This window comes from Peromyscus maniculatus, chromosome 8 (assembly GCF_049852395.1).
Source record: "Peromyscus maniculatus bairdii isolate BWxNUB_F1_BW_parent chromosome 8, HU_Pman_BW_mat_3.1, whole genome shotgun sequence".
NCBI classification, from domain to species: domain Eukaryota; kingdom Metazoa; phylum Chordata; class Mammalia; order Rodentia; family Cricetidae; genus Peromyscus; species Peromyscus maniculatus.
This window is the reverse complement of record NC_134859.1, coordinates 27,243,356-27,266,657: the sequence shown is the minus strand read 5'-3', so window position 1 is coordinate 27,266,657 and position 23,302 is coordinate 27,243,356. Positions and strand designations below refer to the sequence as shown.

Here is a 23,302-nt window from a genome sequence, read left to right as displayed (position 1 = left end):
CTGGTGTGAGTGTGAATGTTGATAGTGTATGACTGTTTGGGAGGCACCCGGGCAGTGGGACCGGGACCTGTTCTTAGTGCATGAGCTGGCTGTTTGGAACCTGGGGCCTATGCAGGGACACTTTGCTCAGCCTGGGAGGAGGGGACTGGACCTGCCTGGACTGAATCTACCAGGTTGAGCTGAATTCCCAGGGGAGTCCTTGCCCTGGAGGAGATGGGGATGGGGGGAGGGCTGAGGGGAGGGTGGGGGTGGGCAGAGGAGGGAGGACAGGGGAATCCGTGGCTGATATGTGAAATTAAATCCAATTATAAAATAAAATTTAAAAAAAGAAAAAAAAAAGAAAATCTCCACATAGGTATTCTTTCCATGTTTATGGCTTTAAGACTAGTCCCCTACAGAGACTCCTCCTACCTATATTAGCTAACCCTGCCTCCTTGTTTATATGTAATAACCCTGTCTCTATGTTCAACTGCATGCAGTTAATTGTATATACTACCTTGTTTAGTTGAATATAATAAACACACTGAGCTTCCTGGGTGCTGCGCCTTCCCTATGTGAGAGCCCAGATAACTCGATCCCAACTTTATTGTATATGTCTCTGCCATTTTTTCATTTCCTTATTATCCCTAGTCTGTGTCCTGGGACCCAAGCTGTGCAAGGCCATGTCATAGAATGCAGCTTGATAGCATGAACATTCAGCAAAAATAACTGTAGGTTCCTATCTAGGACCAATGATCACCATAGTCATAGGCTTTGGACCAGGTTTACTGTACCAGGCATAAAATCCCTCCCATGGAGCAGGCCATGCACTTACATGCAGCACTAATTGGATTCAGGGGGTTATTAATAATAGTAAATAAAGATATGAAGTTGGGAGGGGGATTGATTGGGTGGAGGGCACTAGGGAGGAGGTGAAGGGAATTGTCATGAGTGGATATGATCAATATTCATGGTATAAGTGTATGAAACTGTCAAAGAATAAAAAAATATGAAAAAGGAATGTGGCTGTACTGACTATGCTTCTCTGATAGTGTGTGGTTTGTGTGTAGTCCAGAGCTGCCCAACAATGGATAATCCAAGTCTGCATCATCTGATATGGAAGCCATCAGTGAGGTGTGGCCACTGAGCATTTGAAGTACGCTGGTTTGACCCAGGGATTATTTTTCAAATTTAATTGAATTTAAACTAAACTTGAGTAGGTACATGTGGCTAGTGGCCACCATACTAATACAGAAATGCGAGAGGGAAAAGGTGGGCTTTTCATGATAAAGATGGTAATTCCAGCACTCAGTGTGCTGAGGCAGCAGAGTCACAAGTTCAATGCCAAGCTGGCTACACTGCAAGACACTGTCTTTAAACAATACTAACAGCAGCAAAAAAAAAAAAAAAGGGTGATAAGCACACTAACTAGAGACAGCCACGGCCAATAGCCAACATGCTTATGCATCTATTTCCAGGGTTTAGAAATAGCCATAAACATATACATGTATGCATTTTTGCATACATTCTTGCATTTCAAAAATGAGTTAGTGGTCACATATCTGGAATATTTCTTCAAACAGTGTATGTACATGTATGTGTGTGTATGTGTAGGTCAGAGGTCAATATATTATGCCTTCCTCAATGCTCTACACCTTATTTATAGTATTTTGAGACAAGGTTTCTTACTGAATCACTGATTAAACTAGACTAGCTGATCAGCAGGCACTACATCTCTTCCTATCTTACTGTCCCTCACACTGAGATTACAGGCAGACACTTCTATACCCTACTTTTCACATAGGTGCTGGAAGCCAAAGCCAGGTCCTTACATCCTTGTAGCAAGCATGCTACTTACTGAACCCTCTTTCCCAGCCTGTCTTGAACATTTTTGAATGTCAGTTTAAATATTGTTTTAGGAACCCCTGAAAAGGCCAGTTGCAAAGATCCACCCTATTCCTTCTCATTCAATATTTATATCATTTTCATTTGTGTTGCTTTGATGAAAAACTCTCCTTTCTTGAAGTTGTTTCAGCTATGACACAGCTAAAACATACCTAGGCATGAGGAGACAGATGTTGCTTTCCAACTCTGGTCGTCCCCCCCCCCCCCAATAATCCTGTGCTGAACTCTGGAGCCTTGGTTTCTTCCCCTGTCAAATGGAGCTAGTGTCACCAACCCTGCCTCGATAGCTCGCTGGTGCCTTAGGAGATGGAATCTGTGTGGGAGAATTTTGCAACGTGTGTCCCTCTGCGCAGACAGAAGTCAGCAGGGCTGAAGGCAGTGGTGGGAATGGCCCCTGGGTAGAGCTGGGAGCATATGAGTGAGTGAGTAAACTTATCACTCAGAGTTGTCAGCTACAGTTGTTCCAGGGGGCAATCTGATTTTGAAGAAACGATAGTGTTTTCTATCTTTGTGTAAATATACTGTCCACTGCACCCACGGGGGTGCCAACATAAGTAAACTCTCTTCTTACTTGAAATAAATTACCCAGACAGGAGTCTCTGAAAATATGACTCTCGTCCCTCCAGGTATCGATTCTTTCAGGGACAAACCGTGAGTCCTGAGATGATGACAAGTCACGCTGTCATTTGTCAGCTGCTTTTGCGCTCCTGATCAGGCTGTGTGCTTTGGCGCTGACCCGCAACCCCTCAGCTTGTGGAGGGGAGAGAGGAGAGGCAGCGGGGTCTGAGAGCTAGTAATCCTGCAGCCACTCTGAGATCCTTGCTGCCTATCGAATCGCACCCTTTGGGGCTCCAGTCACGGCCATGGTGAAGTTTGAGCCTCGTGCCCCCGTGCTTGCTCAAGGTGAACCTTCTGCTGTATCCTTTCTCTCTTCCTTCTTTCTGGGCACTGTCCATGGGTCCTCTCTCTTCTTCTCCTTTAGGAGGGCTGACCTTGCTCTCTCTAGCTACCTGTTTCCTTGGTTGAATCCTGCACTTTCCAAGATGAACTGCAATGGACATAGGAAAACTGCTTTTTCAGATATTTATTATTATTATTATTTAAAAGTATGTGTCTGTGGTATGGACATGTGAGTGCAGGTATCCTAAGAGGCTAGAAGAGGATGTTGTATCCCTTTGGGTGGTCAGTTGTGAGCCTTCTGCTGTGGCAACAAAACTTGGGTCCTTCGAAAGAGCAGAACATGCTCTTTTAACCACTGAGTTAGCCCTTAAGCCCCTCAAACCATTTCCTCTAAACATGACCTTGTGGCCCTTTTTGCCTGTAAGGACAAGCTGTGGTTCCTCCAGGGGAAGTGTCTGTGACTGTGGAAAGATGGATATAATCACCAGGCCACCCAATATCAACCAAGCTCAACAACTTTGATTCTCTTCCCAGCTGGGGTGGGGCTCACCTCACCAACCCCTAGGTTATTGTAGTTCCTGGGTAAAGCTCATCCAACCAATTTATTAATGTTGAATTGGTCTTTTCCCTAAACTGCTGCTCTTTGGCCCTTTCAGAGCAAAGTGCATGTCTCTGCAGGGCTTTGGGGCAGATCAACCTCTCTTGCATACTTTTTCTGTGCCAGGCACATGCTCCTAAGTTCCCACAGTAACTTTAGGAGACATGGACAAGTGTACAGATGAGAATAAACCGAGCATCGTCCCCTGGTTGGTATGTAACAGTGAGGATAACAGCTCATATCACTGACGTCACTGTTGCTGGCATCACCATCATAGCCTGTTCCTTTCACTCTCCCATGATGATGATTTCTGCAGCATTTGTTCAGTGCTTATTATAGGCCAACCATCAAGTATTTTATACACGCTCTTTCTTTAGTGATTAGTCCTGTCAGGTAGGTTCTATTGACTACCCTCATTTTACAGCCAAAGGAACTAAGACTCAGGTAGAAGCCATGCCTTCCCTGGGCCATCAGCAAACAGCAAGCAAGGAAGGCAGCTTTGTCCTTAGGACCACTGACTCCAGCAATGTCACTCTTGAAATCACAGTCTTATTTGGGTGCATGGAGGAAAGATTACTGAGTTCTTAGCCTTATTCCTTTTTCTGTTTTCACTTATGTAATAGATATAATGGAATGATTCATTCCCTAATATATTGTGGAGAACCTATAAACTCACTTCCAGTAATATGCACTACAATGCCGCCTTTCCCAAGTATATTTGTGCTTGAAAGTACAGTACCCATAAAGGGTAAGGGTAGACATTTTGGCATCAAAAATGGTCCAGAAAATAGTCTTTGGGGGATTTTATTTTATCATTGTTTTTTTTTTTTTTAACTATTTCTTCTGTGAAACCCACCTAATCCTGGTATACCCTTTCACCTCAGCCAACTAGAGTTAGCTGCCCTTTTATTTTTATGGTTCTGCCTCACAGTGCTGTGTCCACGTCACATGTGCATGCCTAGGTCTGTGCAGCTTCTGGAAGACTGTGATCGTTCTCTAGGGCAAATCACTGAATGCCTTGTTTCAATAGGCATGCCACCAGGGTTTCAGAGGAAAAAGCAGGAGCTGGAGAGAGTGTTCTAAGGAAAGTATATGGAAGATGATGTAGTGATAGACGTCACTGTAAAGACTGTCCAACACAATCAGGACAGTCCCAGGTACAATCTTTTTTTTTTTTTCTTGAAATCTTGTTTATTTTAGCTCTGTTTCCCTCTGCATACTCTCTGATAAAACTAAGTATAATAAGTGCTAAGTTGGAGTTATCAGCAAAATACAGTAAAAATCTTTGATGATCTTTCCTGGCATCTTTAAGGTATAGTAATGATTGTATATTCTTTACTGTATTCTGTATCAACATCATGGATTTCTGAGTCAATGGGTATATCATACTGATTACTGTTCACTCATCAACTTACTATCATCCCAGCAATATCCTGATAAAACCAGGTCCAATCTTAACTTTCATTTGTAGGAAGAGGCCACTTCTTTTATGGGAATTCTTTGACTTTTATGTTAGTTAGCTCTTTTGTCAATGTGATACAAGCTGGAGTCATCTGGGAAGAGGGAGCCTCTGTTGCAGAATCACCTCCATCAGATTGGCCTGTGGGAAAATCTGTGGGGGCATTTTCTTGATGGATATGGAAGGACCCAGCCCACAGTGGGTGGTGCCATCCACAGGCAGGGAGTCCTAGGGTTTATAAGAAAGTAAAATTAGCAAGCCAGGAGGAGTAAGCCAGTAAGCAGTACTCTTCCATGGCCTCTGCTTCCTTTTCTTGTCTGGACTTTCCTTTATATGGATAAGCTGTAAGGTGAAATAAACTCTTTCCTACCCAAGTGGTCATGTTTTCACTACAGCTCATTAGTGAATAGCTCATTAGTGAATGTCTTATTCACTAATGAGCTGTAGTGCTGTGTCCACGTCACATGTGCATGCCTAGGCCTGTGAAGCTTCCAGAAGACTATAATATTTCTCTAGGGCAAATCCCAGAATGCCTTGTTTCAATAGGCATGCCACCATGGTTTCAGAGGATGAAGTGGGAGCTGGAGAGAGTGTTCTAAGGAAACTATACACTAATAGCTCATTCACTACAGCTAAATTAGGATAGCTCATTCATAAAAACTGTCTTCAAAGTTGAGGTCTCATGCATTCATTCTTTACTCATTCATGAATTTGAGTATTTATTGGATATCAGGACACGAGTCTTGGGGAAAGAGAACGGGACTCAGAAAGGCGGAAGTGGCTGTTGACATAAAACAATTACTACAGCCATAAAACAACACACAGTTCCCAGTCTTGTTCAGGTGTGTCCATGATCATACCTTTGAAAGCAAAACAAAGTGGGCTAAACGTCAGGGTGTAATAGCTTCTCAGGTTGCATTACTCTTTTCTGACCTGTGTCCCAGATACAGTAAGCTGGCCACTGTCAAGGGCACCAAGGAAATTCAAGCTGAAGCAATTGGGCTGGAGTATATCCCAACAGCTAGAACAGGATAGAAGGGGAAATCCCTGGCATGTTCCTCCAGGTTTATTCTTCTAGGTTTACTTCCCATTATTTTCACAATGGATTATCAAGTTGTTCAATAAAACTGGCTAAACAAGTACATGCTTTATCTTTTGAAATTGTTGTGGACCATTGCCACATTTACTCATCTTCCCTTTCACAGTCTTTGCAAAACAAGCCCCCCAAGTCCCCTCATCTCCCCGCTTATATCTTGATGTCCTGCCTGCTAGACTCTCCCACTGTGGGACTGTGAGGTGAGTGCTATGACTCACTCAAGGAAATCAAACAAGAAGGAAAATCAAACAAGACCATCAAGTGATCACTGCTTCCAATTCTTCGTCACCATCTTGGTTTCTTCCTTGTGGTTTCTAAGCCAAAAATTGTCAAGCTTTCTTTTCATCCTCTGAGCCATAGTACATGCTTCTTCCTTCTTTTCCCTCCTGTACCACATTTTTACAGCAGTTTTCTTTTGTTTCAGTTACCTAGAACCAGTCACCTAGAATTCTGTTACTTGTGAAAAAAAGAACCCCCATCACTACAGTGTCCTAGTCAATTCCATGGGCACATGACACATTTCCTTGTGGGCTTTTAGAAAAAAAATGAGATTTGGTAAAATTCTGATTCACAGAATGAAACTCTTTATTTACTTTATCGTATTTGATTTTACTAAATTGACTAAGTGTTCAGAACAAATTGATCCCCTTTTATTGGAAGGAAAACTGAGTGTTGATGATACCCAGGAACTTGTCTAAGATCACACATCTCGATTGAGCTCCCAATTGCCTCATTTCCAGAGCTTCTTTTAATCTGTTACTGCAGGTGTTTAGTGTTGTTTGTCTACAGAACAGAGACTCTAGGCCTTTTTAATGATTTGTTCTCAAATTTTCTGTGTTGGCCATCCTTAAAACTTTTCATTTTCAGATATAAGCCCAACAATTATACCTCCTAATATCCCATCTCTTACCACACATCATAGTAGTCTCTTCTTTAAATCTAGACGATTCTTATTATCAAACCACTCACATGTAATCATAACATCTTATTAAATTGTCAGATTCTCAGTGGTTCCTGTTTGTTAGTTGGTAGGCTTTATTGTCCCTGAGCTTCCTTCATGAACCACAGTGCTATCTGTAGGGCAAAACCAACTTTCAGACATAGATGTAGCATTACTTTTTAAATGTTGTGAGAATTCTACTTTATTATTATTTTAATAATAACTATTATTTTCCAAATCATTTATATTTTAAGTGGTTACATTTAGTCTATGGCAATTTCATACATGTATTTAATAATCCAGTTTGTTTTCTCTCTGCATTCTATTTTATCTCACTCAGACCTGTGTTGTCCTCCCATCCTACCCATATGCCTCCCTTTCCATATTCATGGTCTTTTGTTTCAAGACCCCTGTTTTTAACCAGTATTGGTAAATGACTAATTCCCACAAAAGGTCACCAATTGCACAGTAGCTTTGTTCAATCAATATTTCCTTTGTAAATAAACACTGAAAGCATTACTACATTATTTTGTAGTCACACAGGGTCTTGATGTCATAAAGCAGTGATTGTCAACCTTTGGGTCATGACCTACTGGGGGTCCAGTGGCCCTCTCACAGGAGGTCATCTAAGACCATTGGAAATATCAGATATTTATATTAATGATTCATAACAGTAGCAGAATTACAATTAAGAAGTAGTTATAAAATTATGAGAATAATTTTATGGTTGGGGATCACCACAACATGAGGAACTATATTCAAGGGTCACAGTATTAGGAAGGTAGAGAACCACTGATATAAAGTAACAGTGACCAACAGTCCTAAGTTCTTAGAGTACAGGAAGCATGTTTCAGATTGTTTTGAAACCCCTCTGTCATTCAAGAAATCCTTTGCTCACGGAAGGAAAGGAAACAGCCAGACTTTCCTCTAACACAGAACACATGTATTCATCCAGTTTTTGCTATGAGGCAGATGTCTGTTAAAAAGAAGAGCGGGACCAGTCAGCACTATGCTCGCTTACTGTTGAGTCCTTTTCTCCATGGTGCTCAGGCATGGGGCCACCATGAAGACTTCTGGAATTAGCACAGCAAAGCAGGGCCAGGGACACCTCTCTATAGGCTGATCCTGGACCACATTAAGGTGGGGTTACAAGGCTGGTAGAGCACCATGCCAACTAAGGAAGCAGTGTGGAGAAATTCTGTAGACTTGGAAAATGTCTTTTCATTCTCCTTTACTCATTATTTTAAGGGAAAAAAATGCATTACTAGATTATCTAAAGTGTGAAAACAAATGTTTGCCACACTTCAGTTAAATGACTGAGGTGACTGAGGTCTCCTTGTGGAATGCAAATGAAGAACTCTCCATTTCTGAGAATCCTATCTGAAGCTATTAAAAGTTACTGGCACTTGACAACCTTTCTAGTTCTTGGTTGAAGAGAGTCCTTTTCAAGACAACCACAAGAGTGATGATCAGTCCCTTCCCTCTGTCTCTGGAGGAGGGGCTAGTCTACAGCCCCAGTCACCCTGGACAGCCTTCCTGCCACAGCCTCTGCCATACATGAGAACGTGGCTTGGGCTGGAAGAGCATGTGAATGGGACACTAATGATTCCTTGCAGATTGAGTTTCCCTTTTCCAAGTAGATGAATATTCTATTTTTTTATTCGAGGCTGATAAATCTTAAGGTCTTGCTGTGACATTTCCCTAATAAAGTATCGGTTTGACATTCTAAGGAAATACTGGAAAAAGAAGTATTTTGTCCCCTGATCATTTCCAAAATGAATTATCAGTAGAGCTGTTTATGAAGGACTATTTCATTTATTCATTAATTCTCAATTAATTCTCAACTAGGCCTAGCCCATCCCTTGCCTCATGTTTATTTTCTCTTCAACCTCCAGGACTATGTTATTACATACCCCACAGAGAAGACCTTCCATCTATATGCAGTGACCAAATAAACGAGTGAGTGACACAAGGCATAAACTATGGACAGCTGCTATCAGATGGGAAGCCATGTCTTAAGGGAGTATTCACTGCAAAGACAAACCTTTCCTGCACAAAACTGTCTTGTTATGGATAACAAACACACAAGAAAACAATACAAAACTCCAGTGCTTTTGGCAAAAGAGGTCATAAAGAACAGAGTATAAATTTCAGCTTGAAAAGCTATATTGAGCTGTTCACAGAAGATACAATCATAACGTGTCACCTCTGCTGATAAACAATGGCAATGAAAACCCAAGCCTGGCACCTGGTAATGGTTAGACATCCAACAGTATTGGATGAGAAAGTGAATTGATTAACTGCAAGACAATGGCAAAGAAGAATGAGATGTGGTGAGGTCTATGGGAGCCCAGAGAAGAATAACTGCTGGGAAGGCAGAGGAGCTAAGACAGCAGGCTTTGGGGAACAGAGACCAGCATGGGGGAGTACAGGAGAAAGGCAGAGGACATCCAGACCCTCCCCAGTATGTTGGACAGTCTTGGTTGTATGTAATTTAGGATTTCACTGTCAGGGTCTGGAATAGTTGTGATGGAGACCAACTACTTTGCAGCTCAGAAACCTCTCCACAGATCAATTCTGCTCATGACTTTCAAGTGGAGGATGCCACTCTGAGGATCCTACCCCTTGGGCCATAGTTGATTGTTCCAGGTATGGGTGTGTGGTACCCAACCTGAGCTCATCAGTCGCTTTCTCTGGGATGCTTTCTTGATTTAGAGAAGACTGATTAGTCCTCTCTGGGAATCAAAGGGCAGGTGGGGGTCAAAGATGGAAACACAAGAGGTGGAGCTTATCCTGACTGATTCTGACTTCCTGGTACCACAAGATCTAAGGCCCACTCACCACTCACCTTGTATTTTTCAAATAAATTTTCATTTAGGGCAAGGTATTTTTAGTCAGTATTTCGTTATATGCAACCAAGGTTTAAAATAGTGATGTGAGCCTGTAATCCCAGCACTGGCAAGGTAGAGGCAGGAGTATTCCAAGAGCATGTTTGACTACCCAATCTACAAGACTCAGTCTTAAAACATTTTGTGGAGAGAGATAGCCGTGTCAAGTCCTGGCCTATATATGCAAACACACACACACACACACACACACACACACACACACACACACACACACTCTCACGGGGGGGGGGCAACCACTTTAAAAATTCCATTGAATTTATGGCTCTAACTGATCATCACCAGGCACAGAAAAGACAACCATGTGAGATGTTCATACACTGTGTGTGGTGGTTTGAATAAGAAATATTCCCTGTTGGCTGGTGAATTTGAACACTTAGTCCCAAGTTGGCTGTTTGGGGAGGTTCTGGAGCCTTTAGGAGATGTAGCTTTGCTACAGGAAGTATATTATTGGGGGCGGGCTTTGAGGTTTTACAGCCTTGCACAGCTTCCTGTTTTACCTCTCCTCTTCCTGTGCATGGATGAAATGTGATAAACTAGTTTCTTACTCTTTCCCCATGCTGTACCTTCTTGCCATTATGAACTATATTCCTCTGGAACTGTAAGTCAAATGTCATTCTTCCTTAAGTTGCTTTCACTCAGTATTTTATCATAGCAAGAGAAAAGTAACCACTACACCATGTTTCCTATGAACCCATTCCCCAAACCACAGTCCATTCTAATCTAATTTAGGCACACTGGATCCAATTACCAACTTATAGAAATACACTAGAAAGGGGAATGTATTAAATGATACCACAGGGACACAATAAAATCAGATAAATTCAGGTTATGGGGAATTTTGTAGAATAAACATTTTTGCTTATTAAACAACTTGATACCAACCATGCAAGGAAAGAAGAGAGCTAAGTGGGAAACTTGAAAGTGGAAAAAATGTGGGACATTAACCTCAATAATTAATGTCTGATTCAAACACACACACTAGCTAACAGTCAAGACCACTGACTTGAAAGTTAATATCAAAGAATTATTGGTGTTTTACAGGCATGATGATGGTATACTTGAAGAACTTATCATTCAGAGATAGATACTTATTTGATATCTGCAGGAGAAGTGCTAACATGTTGGTGATTTGCTTAAAAATACTTTTCAGAGCTAAAGAGGGAGGGGGAATAGATGACCAGGTTTAATTCTGTGTGGCTCATTTAAATTAGGCGATGGGTACATAAAGATGTATCATCTCATTCTCTAGTTTTTGTATATAATTGAAAATTTCCCCAATAAAAGTCAGAAATGAAAAGCCTGTCTGAGTTTAATGTGAGTTTAGCCCACGACTAGCAGGGTAATAGAGCTGTTATTACTTTACTTCTTCTGGGCATCAGAGAAGTGCCTACCCATAGGGTTCTGTGAGAAATAACAAGATATCATAGGCATAAAACCCTTAGAAGACAACTCATTGTATGCAGCACAAGCTTGACTTATGTTACACATTGATGTTATATAGTACTATATATTATCATATAGATCATGTATTAAATGACTCAAGAAATGTAACCACTATTCCTCAGTGATAAACTAGAAAGCACTAAATATTCTTTAAATATTATTTTTTATTAAGAGATTTTAATATTTATTTTGCATACTAATTACAGATCCCCCTTCTCCCTCCTCCTGCCCTTCCAGCCTTCCCCAAAGAAAGCACTAAATATTTTTGATAGAATTTTGAACAACTTGTCATGGTCAGGACTTATTACCAAACTCCATTTCTACCAGGAAAGCAAATTTTCCCTGGTTCTCAGGGCAGGCAACCATCTTTTGTTCTCCTTGAGGTTTTGAGATGGTGAAACTTTTGCTCTCACTGGACCACAACTCATTTGTAGGCAAGTGCTCTTGTTTCTAAATGTGCTAAAATCAGTACTTCCACTGCAGAGAATGATTGTTTCTAACTTAACTAATGCTTTCAAGCAGTAACTATTGGTGGGGTGAAAGCTATAGTAGTTAAAATGGATGCTCAACAAAGAGTTCAAATATTAATTAATTAATACAAACCACAAATATTAATCAGTGTTGCCCTCAGACATTGCTTTTCAAAGTTCAATATGCATGTGAACTGCCAGGGACTCTTGTTAAAATCACTGCAATTCCCTATTGCTGAGTACCTCTTAGATGATGCTGAAATGGCCAGCCCACATTTGGGCTTAGCTTAGCATATTCCTGACACAGGAAAACAATTGGATACATGCTTTTGTAGGGCTTAAGTTTCAGTCATTTAGGTGATAGAAAAGCAAAAACATATTTGATCTAGAGTATTGATTAGGAGAATTCATTTCTGATCCTTTCTGTTTAGTAGCTTTTATATTTACCAAAATAAAAGGCACAGGTATTCATTTCCAAAGGCTTCAAAATTCAGAATATCACAAATAAGAAAAGTGAACAAGTTAAATGCCTGGTCAAGTCCATTTGGCTGCTGGGCATAGAACTTAGCATAGTAATAATGTTGGGCTGTTTGCTTCCAACTCTTCCTTGGCATTGTGATATGGGACTTATTATTTCCAATATAGGTCAATGATTTTGTGATTTCAAAAATGGCTCCCAAGGAAGATTTCAGTTGAAAAAGTAATGGCTTTGGCCTAATTTTAGTTCTGGGCAAAGGATTTGGACACAAACTCTGGTCCCCACAGTGTCCTAGAAAGCAGGCCCTCATCAGAGGCCCCTGATGTGTACAATTCCACTCGTGGAAAGACAAGATGAAACTACTTGGGCCAGAGGAATGGTCATTTTCACCTGCCATGATCATGTTTGTAGCAAATCTGGGTTAATGTCCCCTTCCATAAAGTTCCATAGGAATGTAAACAAGTAGTTGTTCCAAAAAATGCTCTCAGGGACCTTTATATATTGTACACTGGACCCTCCAATGGGGGGTGGTGTACAGCTTATTAGTTTGACTTGACCATGACCCATATTTTTCAAGAGCTTGGGACAGTGTTGGACATAGTTTGTCTTGGGAAATGCTTAACTAAGGAAGTCATCTTCAGTCTCTCACCATTTCAGGTTAATGAAAATACCATGTTAAGTGGGGACTTCTAGCAATTTCTGAGGTAAGTAAAAGTCCTTTGGGGAGAGTAAGGATCTCATGGATTATAGAGATTTAGAGAGAAAACAAGTTAAGAAAAGCCACTGAGACTCATTCAAGACACCAAGGCCCTACACAAATCATATTAGGAGGTGTTCCAAGTCTTCTGAGACAATAGTGAGATCTGCCTTTCCTGTTCCCAGAATTTTCATCTCTTAGATGAGGATAGTAATGCCCTCCTCACAGAGTGGTTGTATGGATTCAAAGGATAATGTGTTTGGAAGTGTGGCTGCACCGTAAGAAGTACATAGATTGATGGCAATTTGCAGTCATTCCCCCACCCCCCCCACCCTTCTCATCCCCACCAACTGGAATGATGCCTTTCCTTTGTTCTAGTTTTCGAGAAGGTGTCAGTGAGTTTACATTAACATAACTTGTGGGGGAAAATTTCAAGTTATGCAAGTTATATAAGTCATTGTTTCATTGTGGCAATGGGAGAGGGTATGGATATTTGTGAAAGCTCCCCAGGGACAGTGATGATGTATTCTGAGCACCCATTATGTATCTGCAGCAAATCTCTAAGGGTGACCCCACTCTTCCAATGGCAGTTCTGCGATCTGTTCCTTGGAATAAAAGATTTCTGTGTATAAATAAATAGAAATTACATGCTCCCCTCCTCCTTTGACACTTATTAGAGGACCAGAAAAGTCCAACAGCACAGTATTTAAAACATGCTGCCTATTGCCTTCTGATCTTATTTATCCTTGCAGTGTTTTCCTGCCTTACAACTCTCATCTATATCTTTGTTCAATTCATTGGGGAAACTCTGTGGTACAGCATTAGCTAATAGTGAATTCTGTGTATATTCAGGAATTTTATTCATTAAAGATAATAGGGAGAAAAGAGGGTGGGTAGGTGGGTAGAGAGCAGCCAAGACTTCCCCTGTCCAGAGAGTGAGCTGGGATTTAATCCTTTAATTCCACTGCTTTATTCTTCCTGCAACCCACTACTTATGTCTGAAAAGATCTATAAATAATACATAAGTATTGTCCTATATGCACCCCTCTGTAAATGCAAGGTGACAGCCAAAGGACCTACCTTGGGCTTTAATGAGCTACCATGGGCTTTAAGGACAAGTGTGGTTTTGAATTCTGGTTCCAACTCTACAGCTCAGTGACTATGGGTGAAGGACATGACTTATCTATGCCCTAGTTTTCCTTATTTGTAAAACAAGAACGATGATGGTGTCCACCCATTGGGCTGTTGTAAGGACAAGTTAATTATGCAAAGCTCTAACGATGGGCTCAAACTTATTATTGTTAATAGTGAATCACAAATGCTCTTGAGCAAAGGAAAAATCAGGACAAGGACAAAGAGCTCCAGAAGCCAAGTCAATAAATCTTCTTCTTTTCACATATGAATTTACCTTTTTAAGAAATGCCAAGTGTCCTATGGGAATTCCCGGTGGGAATTAGAAATATTTGCTAAATTGAATGGTTAAGGTGCTGGAGTATGAAGGATTCTTTCACCTAGCTTCATTTTAGTTAAATCCCAAAGAATCTGATTGATAGACTAGAAACAGTCAGGACCTGAGGCCAAAGGAATAAGAAAAGTCAATGGCTGAAATTCAACAGCTTTGAGATGAGAGATGAAATGAGATTTAAAATTGGATGAGGATGCTGAAGTTGGAGATGCAAAAACAGAGCTATTTACTCAAATAAATGCTTATTTCCAGAACTTAAAAGGAGAGGAATAGAACCAAATACCAAGTCTGAGATACCCTTGTCTGTACCCAGACTATGATGTCAGATTCACCTGTGCACACATTGTCGGCGTGTTTAATGTGTAATCCTTACAGTAAGTATTGGTTAAAAAGGTTTCTGCTCAAGGAAGTAGGTCACAGGGCCCCAAGGCCAGATCTAGATTGTTCCTGCTTTCATTAAAGGACTTTGACTGTACACTAGACTTTCGTCTTTCCTCCTTGTAAATCCTAGAGTGATCCAGTGAGTGGGGGAGGGGCAAGCCAAGGGAAATAAAACCCAAGAGGCCAAGCCAGATCAGCGGGGTTCAGAGACCAAGAGGCAAAGAGCTGTGGTCACTGCAGTGAGTGCAGGGACAATGATGGGTGAAGGTGGGCTCCAGTGCTGATGGCCACAGAGACCACCTATTGTGTATGCAGTGGGAACCGAGCTGCCAGTTTGCTCCTTGCTTTCCTATTCCGGTTCGTGCTCGCAGCCAAGCTATGGGACAATGGTTGGCATGCCTGCCCACAAGCGGAGAGGAGAGACCAGGCTTAGGATGACTGTCAATCACATAGTGACAAATCCCATTTTGAGGACTGCTCATCCAGGTACTGTGAAGGCGGCAAGTGGAGGCAGAATATACTGTTTCATCTTTAGAAATGGTATATGCCATAGAACTACAGCTCGTGAGACCCTTATAGGAGTGGAACATTGGCTTTCTTTCTCCCAAATCCCCCGACTTTTTAAATTTCTCCTCAGCAAAGTGTCAGAGCTCTTCTTTTCCCATCAGTGGAGAAAGGTGCCAGGTTGGAAATCAAACCCCACAAGGAGGATTTTAATAGAAAACCAGAATATCATACCCAATTAGTCCACAGACTGTTTATGAAAATCATTGATATTAATAGCAACCATTTGCCAGTCTCTTTCAGGATGATGTCCATGCCAAGTAACTCAGGTCTATACCGTTTAGTGTTTAGAATTACTCTAAAGGAAAGGGATTATTTTTGCCTATTCTTTCTGGATAAAGGAACCAAGGTGTGAGAGAGTGATGACTTGTATAGAATAAGACAGCTGATATGTAACAGAACTTAGAGTTAAGTCCAGTTCTGTCAAAGCTCAGAGTCGGAGTTGGTCACCACCAAACTACCTGCATTTCTTCCGCCCTCCTGCTCTGCTGATGTTAAGTGTAAAGAAATAACAAAAGTGTCAACAAGGGCTCTCTGACCTAGGAGATGATTAGCCCTGTCATTAAGGTAGGTACACAAAAGGAAAAACATGGGGACTGGGAGATGGCTTAGTTGGCTAAGCACTTGCTGTGCAAGCGTGAGGACTTAAATTCGATCCTCAGAACTCAAAGAAAAAAGCTGAGCATGGTATGTGCTTGAAATCCCAGTGGTGGAAAGGTAGAGTCAGGTGGATCCCTGGAGCTTGATGGAACGCTAGCATGACCTGCTTGGTAAACTCCAGACCCACGAGAGACCCTGTTTCAATAAACAGGTGGATGGCTTCTGAGGACAGACCTGATGTGGTACACAGATATTTGTGTACCTACCTACCTACCTACCTACACACACACACACACACACACACACACACACACACACACACACACACACGGGGAAAATAACTGCTTTTATCTTTTGGTGGTTATGAAGGAGCCAAAGGAATATTAAAGATTCGTGCTCAGATCTGAGCTGGGCAGAACGAGCAGGCTAGGCTGAGTGCAGAGGAGAGGGTTGGTTGCATTTGTAACTGAGCAGTTGTAGGACTTGGTTTTGAATACAAAGGTAGATTGTCTAAGTGGATGAACTCAGTCATCACTTAAGAACTCAGGTCTTCAGCAAGGTACAGACTCTTTTTTAGCCTCAGTTTCCTCATCTGTGATATGGACATGATAGTTATCCAGAGGGTTCCCGAGAGGAGTGAGTTTCTAAAGAGGCACCTGCTACTTTCACCTCTCTTTCTGCCAGTGCAGATTCAGCTTTCCAAGAGATGAGCTCACTTCTTGCCTCTGACGTCTCCATGTAAGATTATATAGAAAGCGCCTTACCTGCTGTGAGAAGCCCTTCACAACACGTCTCTGCTTGAGGTTGGTCTCTCCATCCAAGTTGGCAGTTTCCAGGTGGCAGACCCCACTGGGGTCTGAGGAGAAGAGGAGAAGGATGTCCGCTGGGATGATTTCATTGCACCGCATCTGGACAAAATCCCCCACACGCACATCCTGCCAGCGCTTCTGCATGTAGCTCTGCTCCTTTCTGGGGTGCAAGGGAGACAGGGGTCTTGGTGAGCTTTAAGATTCCTCAGTGTGCTAGTTTACATTAGATATCAGCCTGCCACAATCTAAAATCACCAAGGAAGGGTCTCCATTGAGGTAATAGCTTGGTTAGGTTGGCCTGCAGGCACGTTTATAGGAGATTGTCTTGATTATTGGTTGACTCAGCCCAGTGTGGGTGGCATCCTTCACTGGGTAGGGGTCTTGAGTGGTATGTGAGTAGAATAGAGAGGGCTTATTGAGTAGTGACTAAAGAGTGAGTAAGCCAGGATCTAGGCATTTATTTTCTCTCTGCTTTTGATTGTGGATGTGACACTTGAAGATCTTGCCTTGATGTCCTCTGCAGTAATGGCCTGTATCCTAGAATTGTGAACCAAATCAATTTCTCCCTCCCCTAAGTTGCTTTTGGTCATGGTTTATAAAATCCCATTAGTAACAGATCTGTCCCTGTGCCTATTTAGAATTTTGAACAATTTCCAGCCGTTGACCAGGTGTTGTGCTGAGCCCTTCTTTCCTGGCAGGAAGAATACTTTAAGGGGAAGTTAACTGCACTATTATATTGCATGGCTTCTTATCACAAGACAGCAAAGGTACAAAGACCAGAGATAGAGAGAAAGCTGTTCTCGATTATGGGGAGCAGAGAGGCAGTAAAAGTGAGGATATTGGTCATTAAGAATGAATGGGACACTGATAAAATGGAAAATTCTAGATACACTGAGCGCATTAGTGAGAAGACACCAGGGACTTTGACAGCATGGGACTCACGAGAACTGGGAAAGCAGAGGGTTGAGGAACTAGGAAGAAATGATAAACTTTCCCCCTTATAATTTACCAAACTTAGATAATAGCAGGAGGAACTAAACTGCCAATTTCATCTTTACAATGCACTGAGTACTAGTACAAGTGTCAACATTTTGTTCACTTACATGACAATTCATTGGTATAGACATTATATGAATTTCACAAGAAACTAAGGGCCAAAAACATTTTTTCTCAAGTCTTATAAAACCCAAGCTGAAACCTGAGCTTGTATCCAGCTTGATGTCAAAGCTCACAGCTTTCACTGCTAGCCCCTCCCAGCTGTTATTACAGCCTCAACTCTCCCATCCCTCCCTTCCCAATAGGTCATGCCATTTATGTAGAGCTCTCGTATCAGAAAGTCTTCATTCCACCCGGCCAATTATTTAACAAATTTTGCTCTCCTAGGTAATCCAGATGCTCATATTTTCTACCTTTAGAAAACTCTTTGAAAGTATCCCTCAGGGCCCTATAAAGTCTTTTGGTCCTGCCAAGCCATATTGAATGCCCCAGATGCCCTCAGTTATTCCTTGGATCATGCAGTTCAAGACCTATCCTAAAGGTGTGGGCTCCTTTATAACTGCACATCTAACATTCCCCTTTCAAGGTGGGATTTGAAACCAGACCAATATTCTACATGTGGTCTTTTAATCAGAGCCGTGCTGGCTTGAAGCTGCTTTCTTTAAGTGTACCTGGGCCTGGGGAGACAGCTTATGTCTTTGCTATCTCCACACACAGTTGAGCCCTTCTGGGAGTGTTCCTGTTTCTGCTGGAATCTGAGATACCTGGGCATTCCAAGCCCACATCTAAGAGATGTGAATGAAAGTACTCAGTGACGATGAAGGGACTAATGTCTGCCCTTCTTGGGGTTCTCTGGAGAATGTCAGCAAAGCCCTCCTAAAAGGCTATTGTCTTTGCCATACATGGTCCCTGCAAAAGACTCTTCCAGCCCTTTAAATGAAGGCTCTTCCATCTGGAAGGCTGGAAGACCTCATCAGTGAATATAGTCATCTGGAACATCAGGGTTGGTGAGCAGAGTTGTAAGGCGGGAAGAAAGCTGTATTGTCTATCCCCTGCCCTAGCTCCAGGCTGTCTTAATGGTACCCCTTCAGCCTCAGTGTAATTACTGGGACCAGGTCAAGAACTAAGACCACACCACCCTTTTCAAGCCCTACTCCCTCTCAGCAGACATTCCTTCCAGCCACCAAACTCCATACCACATTTGTATCTGCTAATAAAACAGACAATGACTGTAGTATCTAGTCCTCTGACTCTACAACAATGCTCCATTGTGCCCCAACCTAGAAACCACTACAATGAGAAGGCTGGCAGCTATAAATACCAGTGTGATAAACTCTGAACTACAACTCCCAAAGTCACTCGTCCCATTTGAATAATCTGAGGGTCAGGTTACGAAGGGGCTGGCAAGACAGCTCATTCAGTGAAGTGCTTCTGATAAGCACTGATAAGTCTGATCCCCAGAAGCACCATAAAATCTGGGCATGGTGGCACTTTAGTAATCCAAGAACTTGGGAGTCACAGACAGGGGGATAACAGAGGTTCACAACACATAGAGCCTAGCCTGCGTGACAACTTGCAGGCCAATGAGAGAATCTTTCTCAAAAATATATGGTAGATAGAACTTAAACAGTGACAGCAGAGGTTGACCCCTGACCTCCACTCACATGCCCAAACATATGCACCTGTAAGCCCATGAAAACACACACACACACACACACACACACACACACACACACACACACACACAGAGAGAGAGAGAGAGAGAGAGAGAGAGAGAGAGAGAGAGAAGAAAAGTAATAGTCCAAGGCTATACAATAAGTAAATGTTAGAACCATCCTTCAAATTCAGCTCAAGTGACTCCAATGCTCCTAACTACATTGCCATATACCTCTACCTCCACACTCAACTTCCCCAACAACCAGGCATTATAAGCAGGCCTGAGTCATTCATGGGCTGTAGAACAAACAGTGAGTCTAGCCTGAGCTTTGTCACTATGCACCTTGGCCGGACCTCTCCACTTATCCCAACCTCGGTTTCTTCACCTGAAGAATAGGGGTAGAACTACAAATATAGTCTACGATAGAGTATAATTGTGAGGATAAAGTAGCATGAAGAAGAAGATGTAAGGACACAGGAACGGTGAAAAGCCCTAGCTATACCATAAATGATCATTTTTTCTCAGCATCATGAAGGAAGCTGTGTGTAATGAGAACTAAGTACAAAGCACACTAAACAGTCCTCTTGTGGATTATACCTTACTCCTCATTCCATAACCCTGTGAGGTGATGCAGATAAAGAAATACAGGTTCTGCAGGGCCAGGAACCAGAGGCTAGACAGCCCAGAGACCTAGGATAAAACCAAACATGATTGGCAAAAAAAAAAAAAAAGTCAATGAGAAATGATTCCTAATGATATTCTGCTATATTTGTAGAGCAGAGCCTAGTATCATCAGAGAGAGTTTATCCAGAAACTGATAGGAGCAGATGCAGAGACCCACAGTCAAATATTAGATGGAGCTTGGGGAACGTGCGGAAGAGGGGAGGAAAGATTGTAGGATCCAGAGGCGTCAAGGACACCACAAGAAAACCCACAGACCTAGCTAACCTGGGCTCATAAGAGGTTCACAGAGACTGGAGCAATAAACAAGGAGTCTGTATGGCTCAGACCTAGGTCTTCTGCATATTTGCTATGGTTGTGCAGCATGGCCTTCTTGTGGGACTCCTAACAATGGGAGCAGGGGCTGTCTCTGACTCCTTTGCTTGCTCTTGGGACTTTTTTCCTCCTATTGGGTTGCCTCATCCAACCTTGATTTGAGTGTATGTGCCTAATCTTCTTGTAACTTGTTATGGCATGTTTTTTTTGATCGCCCTGGAAGGCCTGCTCTTTTCTGAAGGGAAATGGAGAACTGGATGTGAGAGAGGGAAGGTGGGGAGAGGGACTGGGAGGAGAAGAGTGAGGGGAACTGATGTTGAGATATAATATATGAAAGAATAAGTAAATAAATAATAAATAAATAATTTTAAAAGAAATACAGGTTCTGAGAAGTTGTTATAGTTTGACTATGTTTTCATGGACAATATTCAATGAAACTTGGATTCAAACAAACTCATTTTTTAAAAGAGGATTTTATTTCATTTTAATTGTGTGTGTCTGTGTATCTGTATTTTCAGTATGGTAAAATGAGTACAGGTGCCTGCACAGGCTAGAGGAGGTTGTCAAAGTCCCTGGATAGGAGCAGATTCAGGTGGTTGGGAGCTGCCAGACATGAGTGATAGGAACCAAACCTGCGTTTCCAGCAAGAACAGTATGAATTCAATCACTGAGCCAACTCTCCACCCCCCCAAACATATTCTTAATCCCTGGACTGTCCTCATTCTTCTCAGTGGTCCCTAGCCACTCTAAATAGCCACCTAGGAGATTCTGGGCTTAGTATTTAAGCTTGCTGAAAGACATCCCAGGTCAGTTTGTCATTGGTCAACCCTAAGTTCTATAAGACAGCTTATCCTCCTGACAGGTCTTGTCCTTTGCAGTCCCCACAGCTCTATGTATAGAGCCCAGTTACAGGAGAAACGGAGTCTTAAACAGCCTCTCCTCCACCACTCCTCCTCCTCTCCCAGTTCTGCATGCCATACTGTTGGTTAAGAACCTCTCTTGCTGTTTATTTACCTCTTTACAAAGGCCCATCTCCTCCCAGAAAGCTGTTTAACCCTGCACCACTTAATTTCTCCTGAAGGTAGAATCTGCCAGCTGGAGTCTTTGTCCTAAGCCATGTGAATTTCTCTTATTTTTAAATAGCAGCAAACATTGCAGGAAGCTAAAATAGCAACGAGTCCCCAGATGCAAACTCACTGTCAGCAGAGGGACAGGCAAGAATCTGTGCATGCATCCACCTGGGGCAACTATGCCAAGTGGGCCACATTCATGAGGGAATGACTCTTGCTGGTGGCTCCTGGCCAGATGCTGGTCACAGCTGAGTGTCACTCAATGTAGAAGCATGCCACTTTTATGCTTCAGCTAAATTCTGCTGCTTCTCACCTCCCTTGGCTGGACACCCTTGGGCTATGCATCCTCGGCTGCTCCTCAGACATGCTGCTGACAGATGAAGTGATGTAGTGTACCCCAGAGCACTGAGCAACCAGAGCAAAGTAGCCAAGTGTGAAATAGAACTGTCCCTAAAGATCCAGTAAAATATTCCTGTCATCCTATAACATGGCTGGGTTAGGTTACTGTAACATAGCATTATATACTATGACACCACTACAAATAAAATTTCTCAACTGATGTATCCAATAAGGAATGCCCCATGTACTCATACTAAACTGCATTCCCCTAAATACATTTTTAATGAATACTAATAGCTCCAGGACTCCAATCACCCTCCAGGAACTCCTGGAGGTAGCATGGACCTGTTGGAGAAGTACAATGTTTCTGGGAACTTGTTCCAGAAACCTCACTCCAGAACCTGAGCATCAATTTGCTCAGATCCCTCTTTTCTAGAACTGGGGGAAGGTTGAGGGGGTTGGGGTCTTTGTTTGCAGGCCATTGTTGCCTGACCCCAAGCCACAGAATGTAATTACAAGCATAAAAAGAGTGAAGAAAAAAGAAAGGGCTGGCAGAGTTGTGGCAAGCCTGCTTTACAGAGGCAAAGAGGCAAGCCTCTAGGAATAACCATGAATGTCCTTCCCCTATCCTGTTCTGTCTGAGGAAAGAATTGACCTATAGAAACAACTGTCCAGGATGGTGGTGGCTTCACTGGGATCCAAGGAGGACCACAAAGATGCAGAGCACAAGTCTGACGATGCCTGTATCAGGATGAAGCTTGATAAAGTACCATTCCATCCCAGTTCAGACATATATTCCTAAATGTGTATGCACCCAAAACTAACCTCCAAGGCCTTCCATCTTTCATTATCCCAACCTATATCCCTTACTTCGCAGTGGAGATCTCTGCTGGGAAGTGGGAAGAGCAGGTTTGCTTTCACTGATGGAAGTGGCTTGGCCTGACTTTGCTCTGAATGTAGCAACCCCAGCTAGCATATTTGCCACAACCTTCAGAACAAAGGAGCTCTGGAAATGATTACCATCCAGACAATGCTGAGATTCAAGGGTGTTCTCCCTAAACCTGATCTCACACACCAGGTGGAATGTTGAGGCTGTAGCGAACAACTGATACCCTACAGTCCCAAAGGCCAGGAGGAAGGAAAGGGAGATACAGATAAACTAGGGAGAACTCTTTGTTCCTTTGGGCATGTTTGCTATAATATTTAAGAATCATTTGTTTGCTTTCTCTCAAAATGAAACGAAAAGAAAAAAGTAGTGCAAATAAACCCTTCCTTCATCCTGTGGAAGTCCATTTGACACTGAGTGTTTAATCCATCCTATAGCTTTTTTTACACATTCTTAAATGTTTTATTTATTCCCTTTATTAAGAAATTTTTTTATTCATTTTTACATGCTAACCACAAATCCCCCTCTCATCTCTCCTCCTGCTCCTCCCCTAGCCTTCCCTCCACCAATCCACCTCCTCATCCCCACTTGTGAAAAGGTAAGGCCTCCCATGGGGAGTCAGCAAAGCCTGGAACATTCCATTGAAGCAGGTCCAAGCCCTCCCT

General features: G+C 42.3%; 1 protein-coding gene across 3 annotated transcripts in view; it reads right to left on the bottom strand.

Moving 5' to 3' along the window:
• Positions 1–23,302, bottom strand: part of Atp10b (ATPase phospholipid transporting 10B (putative)) — a 303,657-nt gene that overhangs the window by 70,197 nt on the left and 210,158 nt on the right. For all 3 annotated transcript variants that reach the window (XM_076578189.1, XM_006971615.4, XM_042283849.2), the window contains one exon: positions 16,649–16,853. In XM_076578189.1, the coding sequence (XP_076434304.1) occupies positions 16,649–16,853 (205 nt within the window). The remainder of the gene's footprint in view (positions 1–16,648; positions 16,854–23,302) is intronic.